This window comes from Coccinella septempunctata, chromosome 4, assembly GCF_907165205.1.
Source record: "Coccinella septempunctata chromosome 4, icCocSept1.1, whole genome shotgun sequence".
NCBI classification, from domain to species: Eukaryota; Metazoa; Arthropoda; class Insecta; order Coleoptera; family Coccinellidae; genus Coccinella; species Coccinella septempunctata.
The window spans coordinates 21,499,939-21,514,308 of NC_058192.1; the positions used below are offsets into that span (position 1 = coordinate 21,499,939).

A 14,370-nucleotide genomic window follows, 5' to 3' on the forward strand; every position below is an offset into this window, starting at 1 on the left:
CATACATTTTGTTGACACTGAAACTGTCGGGTTATTGGATTGCCGACAACGTCTCATCGAATCCGACATCGATAAGTTGTCGATTGATCGTGGTACCACCGCAGATCTGGTTTTGTAGAGATCGCTTTTGACACTCTTGACTTTTGAAGGTAGTATCCAACGCTGTCAATGCATATAAAAATACAGATAACAGCACTCTCCACTCTCTCACTTCTTTGGCTTTTTTGGGAGAGGTTCACTAAGGCTGCTGTTCATTCAGCGCCACATTAGGTACTTCATTTCAAACGAGTTGAAAAATCAACTGCAGCAGTAATACAGTAATAATACTGCTGCAATCACAATTCCAAAATGCATACATTCAATATACATACAAACACAGTTTCTTCTTTGATTAATCAAAAAATCAATGGATTTGAAGGATAATTTCAAAAATCTGGAGTCGTAAAGAAAACAAATTTATTTGCAATAAAAGCTTCATTTATATATACACAAGAATATTGAATGGCTTAAATCTATTTACAAGTTTCATCTTTTCACTTAATTATTTTGTCTTTGAAGGAAAATGATAATTCAATTCAAACCACCCTAATTACAATTTATTCCTCAATATTATCGAATTTAGTTTCACAATTGATTTTGTTCAATAACACAATGAGAATTTTCCAATTCCAATTAAAATTTTTATTTAAACCGATAAATTATTTTTTAATTTCGTGAACAGAAAGCACACGTGCCTACTTTCATTGCAACCACCTAAAATTAATATCATGTAATTTTCATTTGCAGTTTCTATAAGATGATCTTCCGATCTTCGACTATATATAAATATATACAATAAAAAATTAAATCACATTGGCAACTATTCTTCGTTGGAGACATTAATCTGTTATTTAAAGATCTGATAACTGTTCTAAAAATATCAACTCCATAAATTATATTAGATATTCTCAGAGATATAGAAGTCCAACTCAACTGAAAAATTATTGAAACCTTTATAGTATCTCCAAATCATACAATTCACACCAGCAATGATCGATCTATACCCACCCTTTATATTTTTTTCATTTTCAAATACGGTGAAGAACCAAATACCACGTGAATTTGAATGGTGATTACTTTTGTGAAAGATTGGCACTTTAACTTCATGAACAAAATATAAGGGTGGTTTCAACATAGTTTTAAAATTGAGTGTTATTCAACCTGACTAGTGCTATGTGGTTCGCGTTCTTTACTAGTTGCCCATTCTACAAAGTCATCTATGAGTACTGGCCACGCTCCTTCTTCATCATAATTCGACATATCATCGGAAATTTGCTGAGCGAAATCCAGAAGAAGATTCCAAGTATCTTTTGGAATAGATCTCTTATGATTCTCCTAAAATTGTTTGAAAAACAATATAACTGATGAAGAAATTAAATGAAATTCGAAAAAAGTCATCAAAATTTATGATTGAAAATATACTTTTTGGGATATGTTCAATTGAACGAATTCTGCACCCATTCTGAGTATAATTGGGGTACACCAAGATGTGTCTCAACGCCTCTTTAAATTCCGTCAATTCAAGAAAATTATTGAGTTTTGGTAAATTAATCCTACAAGTGCAGGATGTCCAAATTCGATGCTCATTGACAGCATTTCTATAACACTTAGAGGGAAAAAATCTTCAAGTACCCACGATCTCCTTTTTCATCATATTAGATAACAGAAAGCAGATATCTTGATTTGTTCTCGATTTACAGGGCGTTTTTGAAAAATGACTCTTTCAAGTATTCAGCTATATCTTAGTTTATATTAAGATATTAAAAAAATTCCAAAACTTTTTTTTTCAACAATTATTATGATTTATGTGATACTCCTAACGGATCATAGAAATTAATATCCATTTCAGATATACAGGGTGTCCCGTAAAGACCACGTCAAACGAAAACGGAAAGTAGATCAGAATGTGCTCTACCTGATGTGAAAAAATCGTTCATATGAAAGTCTCACAGTTTTCGAGATATCTGATGTTTTATGAGAATGTTGAATTTTTTCACTTAAAATGCTTTTTCTCTTGCGGAAGCTACAATTAAATACTTTTCGAATCAGTTTTTTTCCGTAAATATTGTTGAATGGTTACTTCAATTCATGCAATGAAAAATACCACAAAATTTCATACAGGGATTCTGAAAAAATAAATTAAAATTCATGTTCTGAAGGAAGTGTTTTTTTGTGATGAATTCTATCTGACGTGGTATAAAAAAAAGACACTAGACCTTTTCTGCATATTACGTTGAAAAGTTGCTCATTTTGTGATGATTCCGAAAAGGTAAAATACAGGTGATAACCTTCTTCACGAAAAAAGATATTTGAATGTTTATCGAAAATGGAGCATTTCTGTGAATAACTGATTTTGTCACTTTTTCCATAAATACTTTCATTTTGCACTCCCTGATGAAAATAATCAATCAACAAATCAATAAAATGTTATTAAGATGCCAATTGCCACTGATTGAGTTTTTTTATTTCATTTTCTTTGCCTAAAGAACTCTCGAACATCGATATGATGTGATGCGATTCAATGATGGAAAAATATTTGGTCCGACAGAATTGCCGCAATCATTAAACGGCAACAACTATTTGAATTTTCTAAGGAACAGTGTACCCTTACTCTTAGAAGATATACCACTGGATATGCGACGTAATCTATGGTTTCAACACGACGGGTGCCCAGCACACTACAGTCGTAATGTTAGGGAATATTTAAACCAAACATATCCTCACCGGTGGATCGGAAGGGGCGGTGAAATTTTGTGGCCTCCCCGTTCATCAGACTTAAATCCTCTGGATTTTTTTTACTGGGGTTTTTTAAAAAATGAAATTTATTCGAATCCCATAAGAGATGAAGCACAACTTAGGGACCGCATTCGTATTTCAGCAGCCAAAATAGCGGGTAGAAGTTTGTATGGTTTGAAAAGGTCATTTCTCAATAGATGCAGGGCATGTATTAGCGAAGGGGGTGGTCATTTTGAGCATTTGCTCTAATAAGAATCCTGAATTTTTATTATTGATATTTTTATAAAGTTCATTCACAATAGATTTATTGATGTTGAAGGTTATTACATTATATCATTGCAATTAATGAATAATTTCATTTTATAAGTAATTTAAGGTCTAACTGACATTTTTCAAGAGAATTATTCAATATGTCACAGCAGAATCTGCAAAATGAAAGAAAATGTGGAAAAGGTGACAAAATTAGTTTTTCACAGAAATGCTCCATTTTCGATAAACATTCAAATATCTTTTTTCGTGAAGAAGGTTATCACCTGTATTTAACCTTTTCGGAATCCTCACAAAATGGGCAACTTTTCAACGTAATATGCAGAAAAAGTCTAGTGTATTTTTTTTTATACCACGTCAGATAGAATTCAGCACAAAAAAAACACTTCCTTCAGAACATGAATTTCAATATTTTTTTTCGGAATCCCTGTATGAAATTTTGTGGTATTTTTCATTGCATGAATTGAAGAAATCATTCAACAAAATTTACGGAAAAAAATTGATTCGAAAAGTATTTAATTGTAGCTTCCGCAAGAGAAAAAGCATTTTAAGTGAAAAAATTCAACATTTTCATAAAACATCAGATATCTCGAAAACTGTGAGACTTTCATATGAACAATTTTTTCACATCAGGTAGAGCACATTCTGATCTACTTTCCGTTTTCGTTTGACGTGGTCTTTACGGTACACCCTGTATAGAGAGTCGGTGTTTTTATATGGAACACCTTTATTTTTCAACGCAGTTTTCCTTCGCAGATTTGTAGAAGAGCATTCTCTTACCGGTTTTTCAAAAATGTTATCCGTTTCAAAGATATTTAGTGCTGGATTTCATTCTTCGGCTTCTTCTTCATTTTTGGACGCTTACTTGAGGCAATGGTCCAAATAACCGCATTAGCCGAAATATCAGCAAAAATGTCCAGTATATATTTGATTGATGACCATTGGATGACTTGAGGTTGTTGGGTTCTCATAAGTGTCTGAACGTAGGCGTTTAGACGCTCAAGCCGTTTGCGCAAATTTGTTTATGTTTGAACGTGTGAACGCGGAATTGAAGTCGTTCAGACACTTATTCATACGCACCAAACTCAAGACCGCGATAGACTACAGAACACAAACAATTATAGATAGACTTCACACCAAGAATAGGAGGTGCAAATCAGCAATTCGTTGGAAAGGTGCTGACGTAGAAGGAGTCTAATGTCAAGCTAAATTGAGAGTCCTGGTATCGTTAGCAGTGAAGTAGCATAGCCAATGGGTATAGTTAGAAAGAAGATAATTCAATATACCTTCAACTTTTGTGCGAAACCGTTCTTTATCTGATGAATAAGTCAAAGGGAGTGCTGTGGATACTTTCACAAATTGGAGGAGTTGGTGGAGAAGAATAAAATTATTTATGATTTATTATGATATTATATTATGATATTATGATTTAAATTTATTGATGGCACCACCTAATTTTGGGCTACGCCAATGCGCATTTATTGTAATTGTGCGCGCTGTGTGAAGTATATAGATGGAGGCACACCTCCTTTCTATATATTCTTGCTTCACAAAAGTCAATTAATTTGGCATGCGCAAACATTTGGAAAACTAGGTGGATGGTGACAGGGGAGTGAAATTTTGGTAATACCGTATTTAATCACATATTTATGTCCGTCGAGACTGCGCGGACACCAAACTAATGGTGAAAACTTTGTATATTATAGGGTATATAATGTGCAAAAGTAATTCCATTCATTCAATATTTTACATAAACGGAAACGAGATCATGTGGAAGGTATGTGTAGATGTAGATTCTCGATCTACTCTCACGAGCGACTATACGTCTCGATTTCACGTTTTTGTTTTGGCTTTCCGCTAATGCAGATCCCACACGATCTAGAATCATATTACGATACAGTTTTTGGATTATATTTCTGACTTGTATTCAAAGTTGTGTATAGGTGAATTCTTTATTTCATTACTGTACACTCTATCAGTTTAACTGAAGATTAGCGTCAGGCTGTTGATCAGGGTCGCCCACACATTGATCAGTTAATCTGAATATCTTGAACTGCAGTTGGAGTAGACTGAATGGTGGAAAACTGTGTGGATCAACTTTCCACCTGCAGAATCTGGACTCATAGTGTGTGCTATCATCAGGCAAGGACCTACAGTTCTGTACTTCCGCCTGCAGGCGATTAAATGGTAGTGTATGTTGGCTAGCGTTATTGGTCTCCTAATATTCTATTGAGGCGATCGTATCGTATAGTGTGTGGGCGCCATAAGTCAGAGCGCATAAATTGGGGTTCACAAAGACCACAAAAGGGGTATTTGAAATTAACTTCAATGCCTGTTAGGTGGCACTATGATATTTGTGACGTTTCCTAGCTTCTAGTGGCGTTTAATTAGGGTCGGTCAATTCTGTTTTTTTTATCGAAGTGGAAGTTGCGTTGCTCTGATGAGGTCCAATATGACTGAAACCATTGTCAGCATCAATTCTTTTTCAATGGAAAGGTCTTTTAGTTGTCAGCCTGAATGATGGTGATATTGGTTGATATATTTGTATTAACAAGTGTTATTTGATGAATTGAATATGATGAAGTATACATATTTCAATTCACAATGCTCGAATATATCTAAAAAACGCAATTGAGGAAATCTTGACTGTTTTTTCTACACCAATGATATAAATACTAATCAACAGTCTGTTCTTTGTTCTGATCTTTTAATATTGTGTTCCGGGATGAAACTGAAACTCCTTGGAAAAATACTTGGTAAATACTACAGAACAGTCGAGTATATAAGGAATGTTTTTTCCATATCACTCTGTTTTATTACATAATTTTTCTTCACTACTGTAGTGTTTGTGAAAATTTTTCCCTTTAGCCCCATTTTAATTCATAATTGATTCAAAGTCATCAGTCCAGATATTTATCTACATTCATAGACTTAAGAGTTTCAATGTTTCAAAGAGCTTATCGATACGTTGTACGTGTCTACCTGTGATAATTCTCATTCACACTAGCAAGGGGTGAGATAGAGCACAATTAATCTGAAGAAATATCTTAATCTTGCATAAAGTTTAAGTAAGTTTATCTAATTGAGAGTAATGAGTTTAGCTGAATTCCTCAGAACAATTGTATGCTGAGCTATTGAGAGAAGTTGATTTCTCACAAAAATGACACAGGAAAAATGCAAGAAGTTCAGTAGTTAACTTCTTTTTGACACGTGTAATCATATCCCAATGGAATTTATGAATTCATACATCGTTAAACTAGCATATGCACAAACATATCCTATAATCCTCACCTGTAAAAAGGTACACCATAGATCGAGAAATTTAAACTTTCCCTTCAACACAATATTCCAATATGCAATGGCCATATCTAGATCCAGTCCTTTCTGGTTAGGATTCTTCGCATAATTGAAGGTAAAATGATATAAGTCCTTGAATTTATAAATATCCTTAAGTTCATTTTCCAATGTAGAAAACTTTGATTTTAATTTATCAATTGTATCACAACCTAATTCGCCCATGCCAGTCATGAACTCTTCTCTTGTGAATTCACACTGAGTAGCAGCTTTAAATTTCCAAGCAATTATCAATACAAGTTTTGAATCTGCATCAAGACTCAAATCTTCTAGAAATCTCATTATTCCATCGGCTGTGATCTTTTCAGGCTCATTTGGGTCTTTATATTTGCTGTATAATGATTCAAGTTTTTTCTTATCCACAGTTCGTGTCTCTTTAAAATAAGCATCTGGATTTTGAAAATAATTATCACTTGCTAGATCTAATTTCCAATCATTTTGACTAAGGCAATATATCGCTGTAGATTCTCCAGCATGTGTAAATGACATGAATTTTCTCACTTTCTCCCGTTGGGAGTTTTTTAGTTTATGCTAGAAACATATTCAATTTTAAATCATTTAAGATTGACGTACATTAAGGCAATGAAATAGATACAAAAGAACTGAAAATAGAGCCCACCATTTTCAAAATTGGAAAAATACACTTTGAATTTATGCCCAGTATGTAATCATTTGGAGATATTTGATATTTATGCTCTTGGTATGAATATTTTCGTTTCAGCAATAATAATAACCTCAAATGTCAAAAGTGATTATTAAAAGAGAATTGGTACCAATAGAGGAAAAATTTATTTTTTCTGCAAATATTATGATATTTGCAGAAAAAATAATTTTGGAATTCTCATTAATCTGATCATTTCGAAAAAACATAGGGTATACCGAGCATAGCAATTCAATGTTGAAGTTGGAATAATTTTAATTGATAAATAAGTAACAACACAAAAAAAGGTCACCGTTACTTGTTTTAGAAATCACTCCATAGAAATCACTAATCACTCCACAGAAATCACTTGAAATAGCAGTAGCAGTCGGTCGTCAACTCAGTTCCTAAAGTTGACTCAACCATAGACAATTTCAACTAGTTCCTAAAGTTGACTCAACCATAGACAACTTCAACTAGTGCACCACAGATTAAACGTGCAACTTTCGTTCAAAAGAAAAATAAAACTTTTTTCACCTAGCGCTGTTTTTTAAGTTAAAGAGTAAAGTTAGTGAAGGGTAATTAATCAATTACCCAGAGACAGGAGAAAAGTCTCTTTCCCTTTCTCTATGCAATTACCCTTTTACTTTATTTACATTCTCATGTTATCAATATAGTTGAGTGATTTTTGTGCCAAACTCCGTTTTTTACCAGCTACATTCCTTGGATTTTATAATAAAAGGTTGTCAGGACTCTGTATTCAAATAATAATGTTGAAAATAAAGCAATTGGGATTAAAATTTTTCTCAATTCGTTTTTATAGTAGTGATGCTATCAGAGTTAGATTTGCTCCAAGTCCTACAGGTTAGATTAAGTATTTATATGTAAAAAATCTGTTTCTACCTAATGAGACAGGGAATTTGTTTCCGTTCCTTACTGACAATATAATATGACGAATATTACAATATATTTGCAGGATATCTTCATCTTGGAGGATTGCGAACTGCTCTCTACAACTTTTTGTTTAGTAAATCAAAAAATGGCACTTTTATTCTACGTATTGAAGATACTGATCAATCAAGATTAGTTGATGGTGCTATTGAACAATTGGTGAAAGATTTGACTTGGGCTGGTATTGAAATACAAGAAGGGCCTAAAGTTGGAGGAAATTATGGTCCTTACATTCAATCACAAAGATTGGATTTATACAGGTTGTAAATTTAACAATATTAGGATATAACCTATACATATATATTCATTTTAAAGTTTGCCTTCACAAACTTACTCCAAGAGTAGAGTATGGGTATGAACATACTCACATAGCATACTCCGAGGAAAATAGGGTACGTTTGTGAACGCTCTAGAGTAATCACAGCTTACTCAGAGTAAGTGTTTGAATGCAACCTAAAAAATAAATCAAATTCCACAGATAATTAGATGAGAGGGTAATTAATACTGAATGTAGAATGATTATTAATTAATGGCAGTAGACGGTATACACCAATGAGACTGTCATGTCAGTTTGAACTATCTACAATAAGATCACAAAATGCAACATAAGACACTATCACATTATGTATAGTCTTCTATCACATAAATCCATCACAGTCATTTCTCCGCTTCTGCCCGTTCAACCTTTTTCCCTTTCCTCTGACTGCACCCTGTAGTGCACAAAAAATAGTGAGGTGCAAGACCTCAACTCATGGTCAACTCATTAAATCTCTTTAGTCTGTTTTTTCAATATGGAATGAAATTCTGAAGTCAACCTATAGCAATCTAGCTCATACATAACTCTTGACAGAGGTTTTGTATGGATTTACTAAAAGTGATCAATTTGGTTTATTAATGAAGAATGTCAATTGAGGTGCAGTATACTCTGAATGCCCAGAAAAATATATTAACAACATCCTGAACTATCTAGGTATATATCAATTAATTTTTCAGAATTTTAAAATATTACCTCTTCCTTTGCTCTCAATATGATGTTCAACGTCAAGAAATATCAACCTTTTCTATGCCCTAATCGAAAATAATTGATTTACTATATTTTTAACAAAATTTTCGAATTTTAAATTATTTATTTATATATATATATAAACTTTTAAAATTATTTATTTAGAAGCATAAAAGAATAATGGCTTATTAGGATAATTCAATATGTGTCCTTAGTTTTTTTTCATGTAGGGATTCAGAAAGTGTTATTACCTTTGAGTAACTAGGACATAGTTTGATCGATTGTTTTTGTCCAAGTTAAACCTTTCTCTGCTTTGTGGAACAGTTTTGTGTTGACTTCTCGAAGATAATATTACTTTTTAATAGGCTATTATTTATTTTGAATACTAACATACAGAGTCCAGTTTTTACCAGTGTTTTAATGGGACAGATTGGGTAGTTTTTATATAATGATGCCTGTATTTGCCTCATATTTCAGATTGATAAATTTTTATAAGCTCTGTTTTGTGACCTCTCAAGCTGGTTAATGAAACCATGTAGTTTTTCCCCAAATTGCTATTTGGTATATCCTTGGAATATAGATACATGGGATGGCCATTGCAGTGCTACAAACACTATATGACTCCAGTCTTTGGACAACAAAAAATGTTTAATAATACAATTGGACTAGTAAATTTCCAATTAATAAATGTTTATTTTCCATTCCATGTATCTAATATTCCAAGGTTAGAACTATTAATATGTGCATTATATGACATGCAATGAGCATGAAGTTTGTTCTTCATGCTAAGTGAGTTGCTCGTGTGTTTCATACAATTGATCCATTCTCACAGTTTTCATTTCAATATGTAGAGAATTTTCAATCTTTCAGGGAACAAATTGAGAAATTATTGAATAATGGCAGTGCTTATTATTGTTTTTGCACCGAACGGAGATTAGATCTTCTGAGAAGAGAGGCTATAAAAAATAGGGAGGTCCCAAAATACGACAATAAATGTAGACATTTGACCACTGAGGAAATAAAAAAAAATTTGGAAAAGGGAGAGAAATATTGTGTCAGGTTCAAGGTGATGCAGTAATCAATTCTTGTTATATTTATTCCTGTATGTCTGCCTCTTGTCATGTATAACCTGAGGAATTGCATAAATAGAGAGCCAATTGAAGAGCATGTTCACGAGATTTTTTTTTGTCTTGAGCTTTCTTTTTTTAATTTCAGCACTTATTAAATATTCTATAAAATTATATAGCTTTTTATATTTGTTTATAATTTTTCTATAGTTGTCTTCAGATGTGACTTCATATGAAGATTTGGTTTATGGCAAAATAACATATGATGTTGCCCTCAATGAGGGGGATCCAGTAATCATAAAATCTGATGGATACCCAACATACCATTTCGCTAATATAGTTGATGATCATTTCATGAAAATAAGTCATGTGCTAAGAGGACTGGAATGGCAAATTTCCACTACTAAACACATACAGATGTATAGGTAGATACTGAGATCAGTAACATTTAGCTAACTCTTCTAAATACAAATTTTTTTTCTAGAGCATTTGGTTGGGATCCACCAAATTTTGGCCATCTTCCACTTTTGTTAAATTCTGATGGTACAAAGTTGAGTAAAAGACAAAATGACATAAAAATTGCACATTTCAAGGAGAAGGGAATATTTCCTTTGGCCTTATTGAACTATGTTGTTAATGCTGGAGGAGGTTTTGAGAAAGATCTGCAACAAAATGTTAAAATGAGAATTCATACCATTGACGAGTTGGCAAATGGAGTATGTAAATATTATTGTTTAATACATATATTTTTTCTAGATGAACGAAATATCTGTATTTGAAACTATTTTTCATATAACTAATTTGTGTGGGTTCAGTTGTATTTGATTAATTCTGGTTTGAAACTCGTTGGTTTTTTATATTTCCATCAAGTTTTCAACTGATTTAAGGGTTTGCGGGATTTATTGAAAAAAAAAAATTCGATGAGAACACTGACTAAATATATTTCATCAAAAATAATGTCAATAACTGTCTCTATCTCATATCAAACGAAACACTAGACCACACTCTCGTGAGGATCATATATTTCACACCTGAAAATGTCATCATGACTGTAAAAAACCATTCAAACCGGACATTCTGACAACCTCTGAAATGATCTCTTGCTATCATTCCACATGAATGAAATATTAAAATATACAGTTTGCTCACTGGACTGATGACCCATTCATATTAAACTGTTTTCATAACTTGCTAATAATTTTTTTTAAATTCACTCCTGTAATGTTTGAATGTTTGTTTACTAAGATTATTTTGTATTTATTTCAGTTTGATATAACAAGGTTAAGTACACATTCTGGTAGACTCATGCCTGAGTTGTTATTCGAATTCAATCAACAAGAATTGAAAAGGCTCCTGAAAAATGAACATGATGAGAAAGAGTTACTAAAGGAAGTGGTGTCTCTTCTGCAAGAACATTTTAAGAAATCGTTAGTATCAGGTAATCTGTGCCTCAAAATTATAATTTTTTTTTAAAGTTTATCTGAACCTAAGACGTTCATTAGTATCTTTCCTAATGCCACTCATTTTCAACAATAATGAACATAGGAGCTCATTTAAAGGAGAAAGCGCAAAGCTTCCTATAAGTGATTTGTTTCATATAATCGATTTGTTTCATATAATCATGGCAATTCTCCTATAGTGCGACTGATGACTGTCAATTTCGTTTGTTTCCAAATTTCACCATTTGAATATTCTATATACAGAGTGATTCATAACTATTGGGACATAGGCTAAGGGCAGATTGTTTGGACCAAAATATGGCGAGAGGACCAAATATACCTCAATAAAATATTGCTGTGGAAAATGATAGAGGGCGTTAAAGTTGAATTTTTTATAAGGGAACAGAATAATATTTTTTTCAAAGTCGAAAGTCCTTTATTAAAAGAATAAGAAAAGGCATAGAAGTCGGAGGAGGCCATATAGAACATTTAATTTATGTTTATTCTTTTAATGTTTCATTGCTTTTAATTATGCTTTATCGTCGAAATAAATAAATAAAATAAATAAATCGTTACTTCAAATCCCCTTCCGATGCTCTGAACTGTTCAATTGTGTTTTTCTTAAAAACGGATGAAAAAATATGCAGTGAAATTATTAGCAAAAACCAAAAAAAAATTCAACTTTAACGCCCTCTATCTTTTTCCACAGCAATATTTTATTGAGGTATATTTGGTCCTATTGCCATATTTTGGTCCAAACAATCTGCCCTTAGCCCCAATAGTTATGAATCACCCTGTATATAGAGAATTTTTTGTCGAATGATTTATTTCAATGACTTCTGCCTGCTGTCAAAAAAAAGCCTTACCTTTGAAAACACCCTATATAGGGAGAAACTTACCCTTGAATTTGCAACACTCTGTGGAAAAAGTGAACAGCAACATTCAGCTTTATTGTATTCTGTTTTGAAGTGTGGATGTTTGTTCATGTGAATGTCTGCTCTTTTAGAGAAGATACAGAAGTTTAAAGAAAATGCTGCAGTTTATCAGTTTTAACAAACGAGAGCTTATTTTTTCAGGCCACAGAGTAGCCTGTCATTACGTAGTACAATAAGTATTGTTAACAACCATTGCAGAATACTCCCATTCAAGTTAATAAAAAATCGTATTTCAAAACAAAACCTTCTTCCTGTATAATGACCAAACCAACGGTGGACAACAATTAAAAAAGTCACATCAAAATTAATCAAATTATTATTCTTGTCTGGAATTTATTGTCGAGCGGTAGATTACAAGAGCGATAAATTGGCGTTCGTCTGCTCAATCAATGCATGATATTCATGAAGGAGTTTTTGCATTGAAAAACTGTGCTTCTCAATGATGCTTCAATCGTTTGCCATTTATCCTCCTTATTATTCATTAAGCTAATTTTAGGAATTTTTGAGGTGCGAAAGTTCGATTTTGTTTTTCAGGTCTGTTGATTCCAACTTGCAGTTAGATGAAGATCACATACGTTCAATTTTACATTGGTCTGTGAATAGAATTACAAAGTTATCAGATTTGTTGAAAAATGATATGCTGTTTTTATGGACCATGCCAAAGAGTTGCAAACTCAAGGAACATGATATCAATTCTATTACGGAATTGCTCAAAGAATTAGAAGTTCAGGATGAGTTTTCAAGAGAGAAGTTAGCGAAATTTCTGAAGAAGTTTGCTGACCAACAGAATATAAAATACAGTATGTTCATGAAAACCTTGAGATCTGTGCTGAGTGGTCTGAAGGTAGGTAATAGTTTTGTTTCCAATTTTTCAAATCCAACCCATAAAATTGATGACTCGGTTGTTAACTATTCTGCGTTATATTCTATTGTATAAAATAAGTTAATTCTCTGTCCTATTTATTTTTGGGAGACTCGGGGTTAACTAATTGTCTTCTTTCCAGAACGTCTAATTTATTTACACAACTACTACACTAATTTATGTACAAGGACTTACTGTAATTTATGTATAAACTAACTAATTTACTTCCACAACTTTGCACTTTGTAACTGCAGAAGTCGGTGTTCACTAGGCTATTCAGAACAAAACGGTCCCTCGAACCCACTGCTCGTATCTTTTATATCGATACGTCCCTGTTTGAGAATATTTCAGACTTGCCGGGAGCACACGTGATATTCGCGATGTTTTCAAGCTGCGACAGGGGCCTATTCAGGGGATTCGGACATTGCATTATCATTGGAAAAACTTCCCAATTGCAATATGTCCTTTTCAATCTTTTTAACACACAATGTTATTAGGGAAGCTAATAGTTTCCTAGTTGATGTTTATTTTACAACATAATTTCTAGTTTCATTTATACCAACTAAATAGTCAATAAAAAATATAATGTAGCTAAGTAACCTCAAATTTTGAAAAAAATTATAGAAAGACGATTTTGTAGGAAGGACCAAGTATAGCTGAAATGATGGAGTTACTAGGGAAAAATTCAACTCTTTATAGATTGAGAATGGGTATGAAAGTAAACCAAAGCTGAAAGTTTATTGTTCTTACGATTTATAAGGGGATGCAGTGACTGTAAAATACTTTCGATAAATATTTATATGAAATTATTTGTTAATTTCTTGCAGAATGAAATAAATTTTATAAGTTATATTTCGAGCCTGGAAAACTTCTTACAACCTTATGTCAAATTATTTATAGAATAAGAAAATTCATTTAATCGTGATTGCCGGTTAAGTGGCGATTTGAATCGTACCATTTCCTTCCGATTTTGAATCAGTCCATTAGAGTATTCTGATCCTAAGGACGAGCCGTCTAGAAGTAAGACAGCACTCCGTATTATTATCTGGCAACCTCAGCCTCCACCCTCACCCATCC

The 14,370-nt window shown here is 32.8% G+C and overlaps 2 protein-coding genes across 3 annotated transcripts; one reads left to right on the top strand and one right to left on the bottom strand.

Moving 5' to 3' along the window:
- Window positions 1–439: 439 nt before the first annotated feature.
- LOC123311352 (DCN1-like protein 1) lies at window positions 440–7,176 on the bottom strand. Its single transcript, XM_044895260.1, has 3 exons — window positions 7,016–7,176; window positions 6,334–6,927; window positions 440–1,374 (listed from the first exon to the last, which is right to left on the bottom strand). Exons 1-3 carry the CDS (start codon window positions 7,016–7,018, stop codon window positions 1,192–1,194), a joined length of 780 nt encoding a protein of 259 aa, XP_044751195.1. The 5' UTR covers window positions 7,019–7,176; the 3' UTR covers window positions 440–1,191.
- A 328-nt stretch (window positions 7,177–7,504) lies between these two features.
- LOC123311351 (probable glutamate--tRNA ligase, mitochondrial) lies at window positions 7,505–14,143 on the top strand. Of its 2 annotated transcripts, none has more exons than XM_044895259.1 (8): window positions 7,505–7,900; window positions 8,013–8,247; window positions 9,861–10,056; window positions 10,268–10,482; window positions 10,542–10,773; window positions 11,324–11,484; window positions 12,966–13,275; window positions 13,918–14,143. In XM_044895259.1, the coding sequence occupies exons 1-8, from the start codon at window positions 7,807–7,809 to the stop codon at window positions 13,951–13,953; spliced, it is 1,479 nt and encodes a 492-aa protein (XP_044751194.1). In that variant the 5' UTR covers window positions 7,505–7,806; the 3' UTR covers window positions 13,954–14,143. The 2 variants fall into 2 exon arrangements, with proteins under 2 accessions (XP_044751194.1, XP_044751193.1); XM_044895258.1 differs by having other exon boundaries at window positions 7,506–7,900; window positions 13,934–14,143.
- Window positions 14,144–14,370: the final 227 nt, after the last annotated feature.

Excerpts from the sequence above, each read along its gene's own strand:
- LOC123311352 (XM_044895260.1), bottom strand. Across the intron at positions 1,375-6,333 it reads TATGGTGTACCTTTTTACAG|GAGAATCATAAGAGATCTAT; the intron begins GTGAGGATTATA and ends AAACAATTTTAG.
- LOC123311351 (XM_044895258.1), top strand. The coding sequence starts at position 7,807 with ATGTTGAAAATAAAGCAATTGGGATTAAAATTTTTCTCAATTCGTTTT. Across the intron at positions 8,248-9,860 it reads CAAAGATTGGATTTATACAG|GGAACAAATTGAGAAATTAT; the intron begins GTTGTAAATTTA and ends TCAATCTTTCAG. Across the intron at positions 13,276-13,933 it reads CTGTGCTGAGTGGTCTGAAG|GAAGGACCAAGTATAGCTGA; the intron begins GTAGGTAATAGT and ends ACGATTTTGTAG.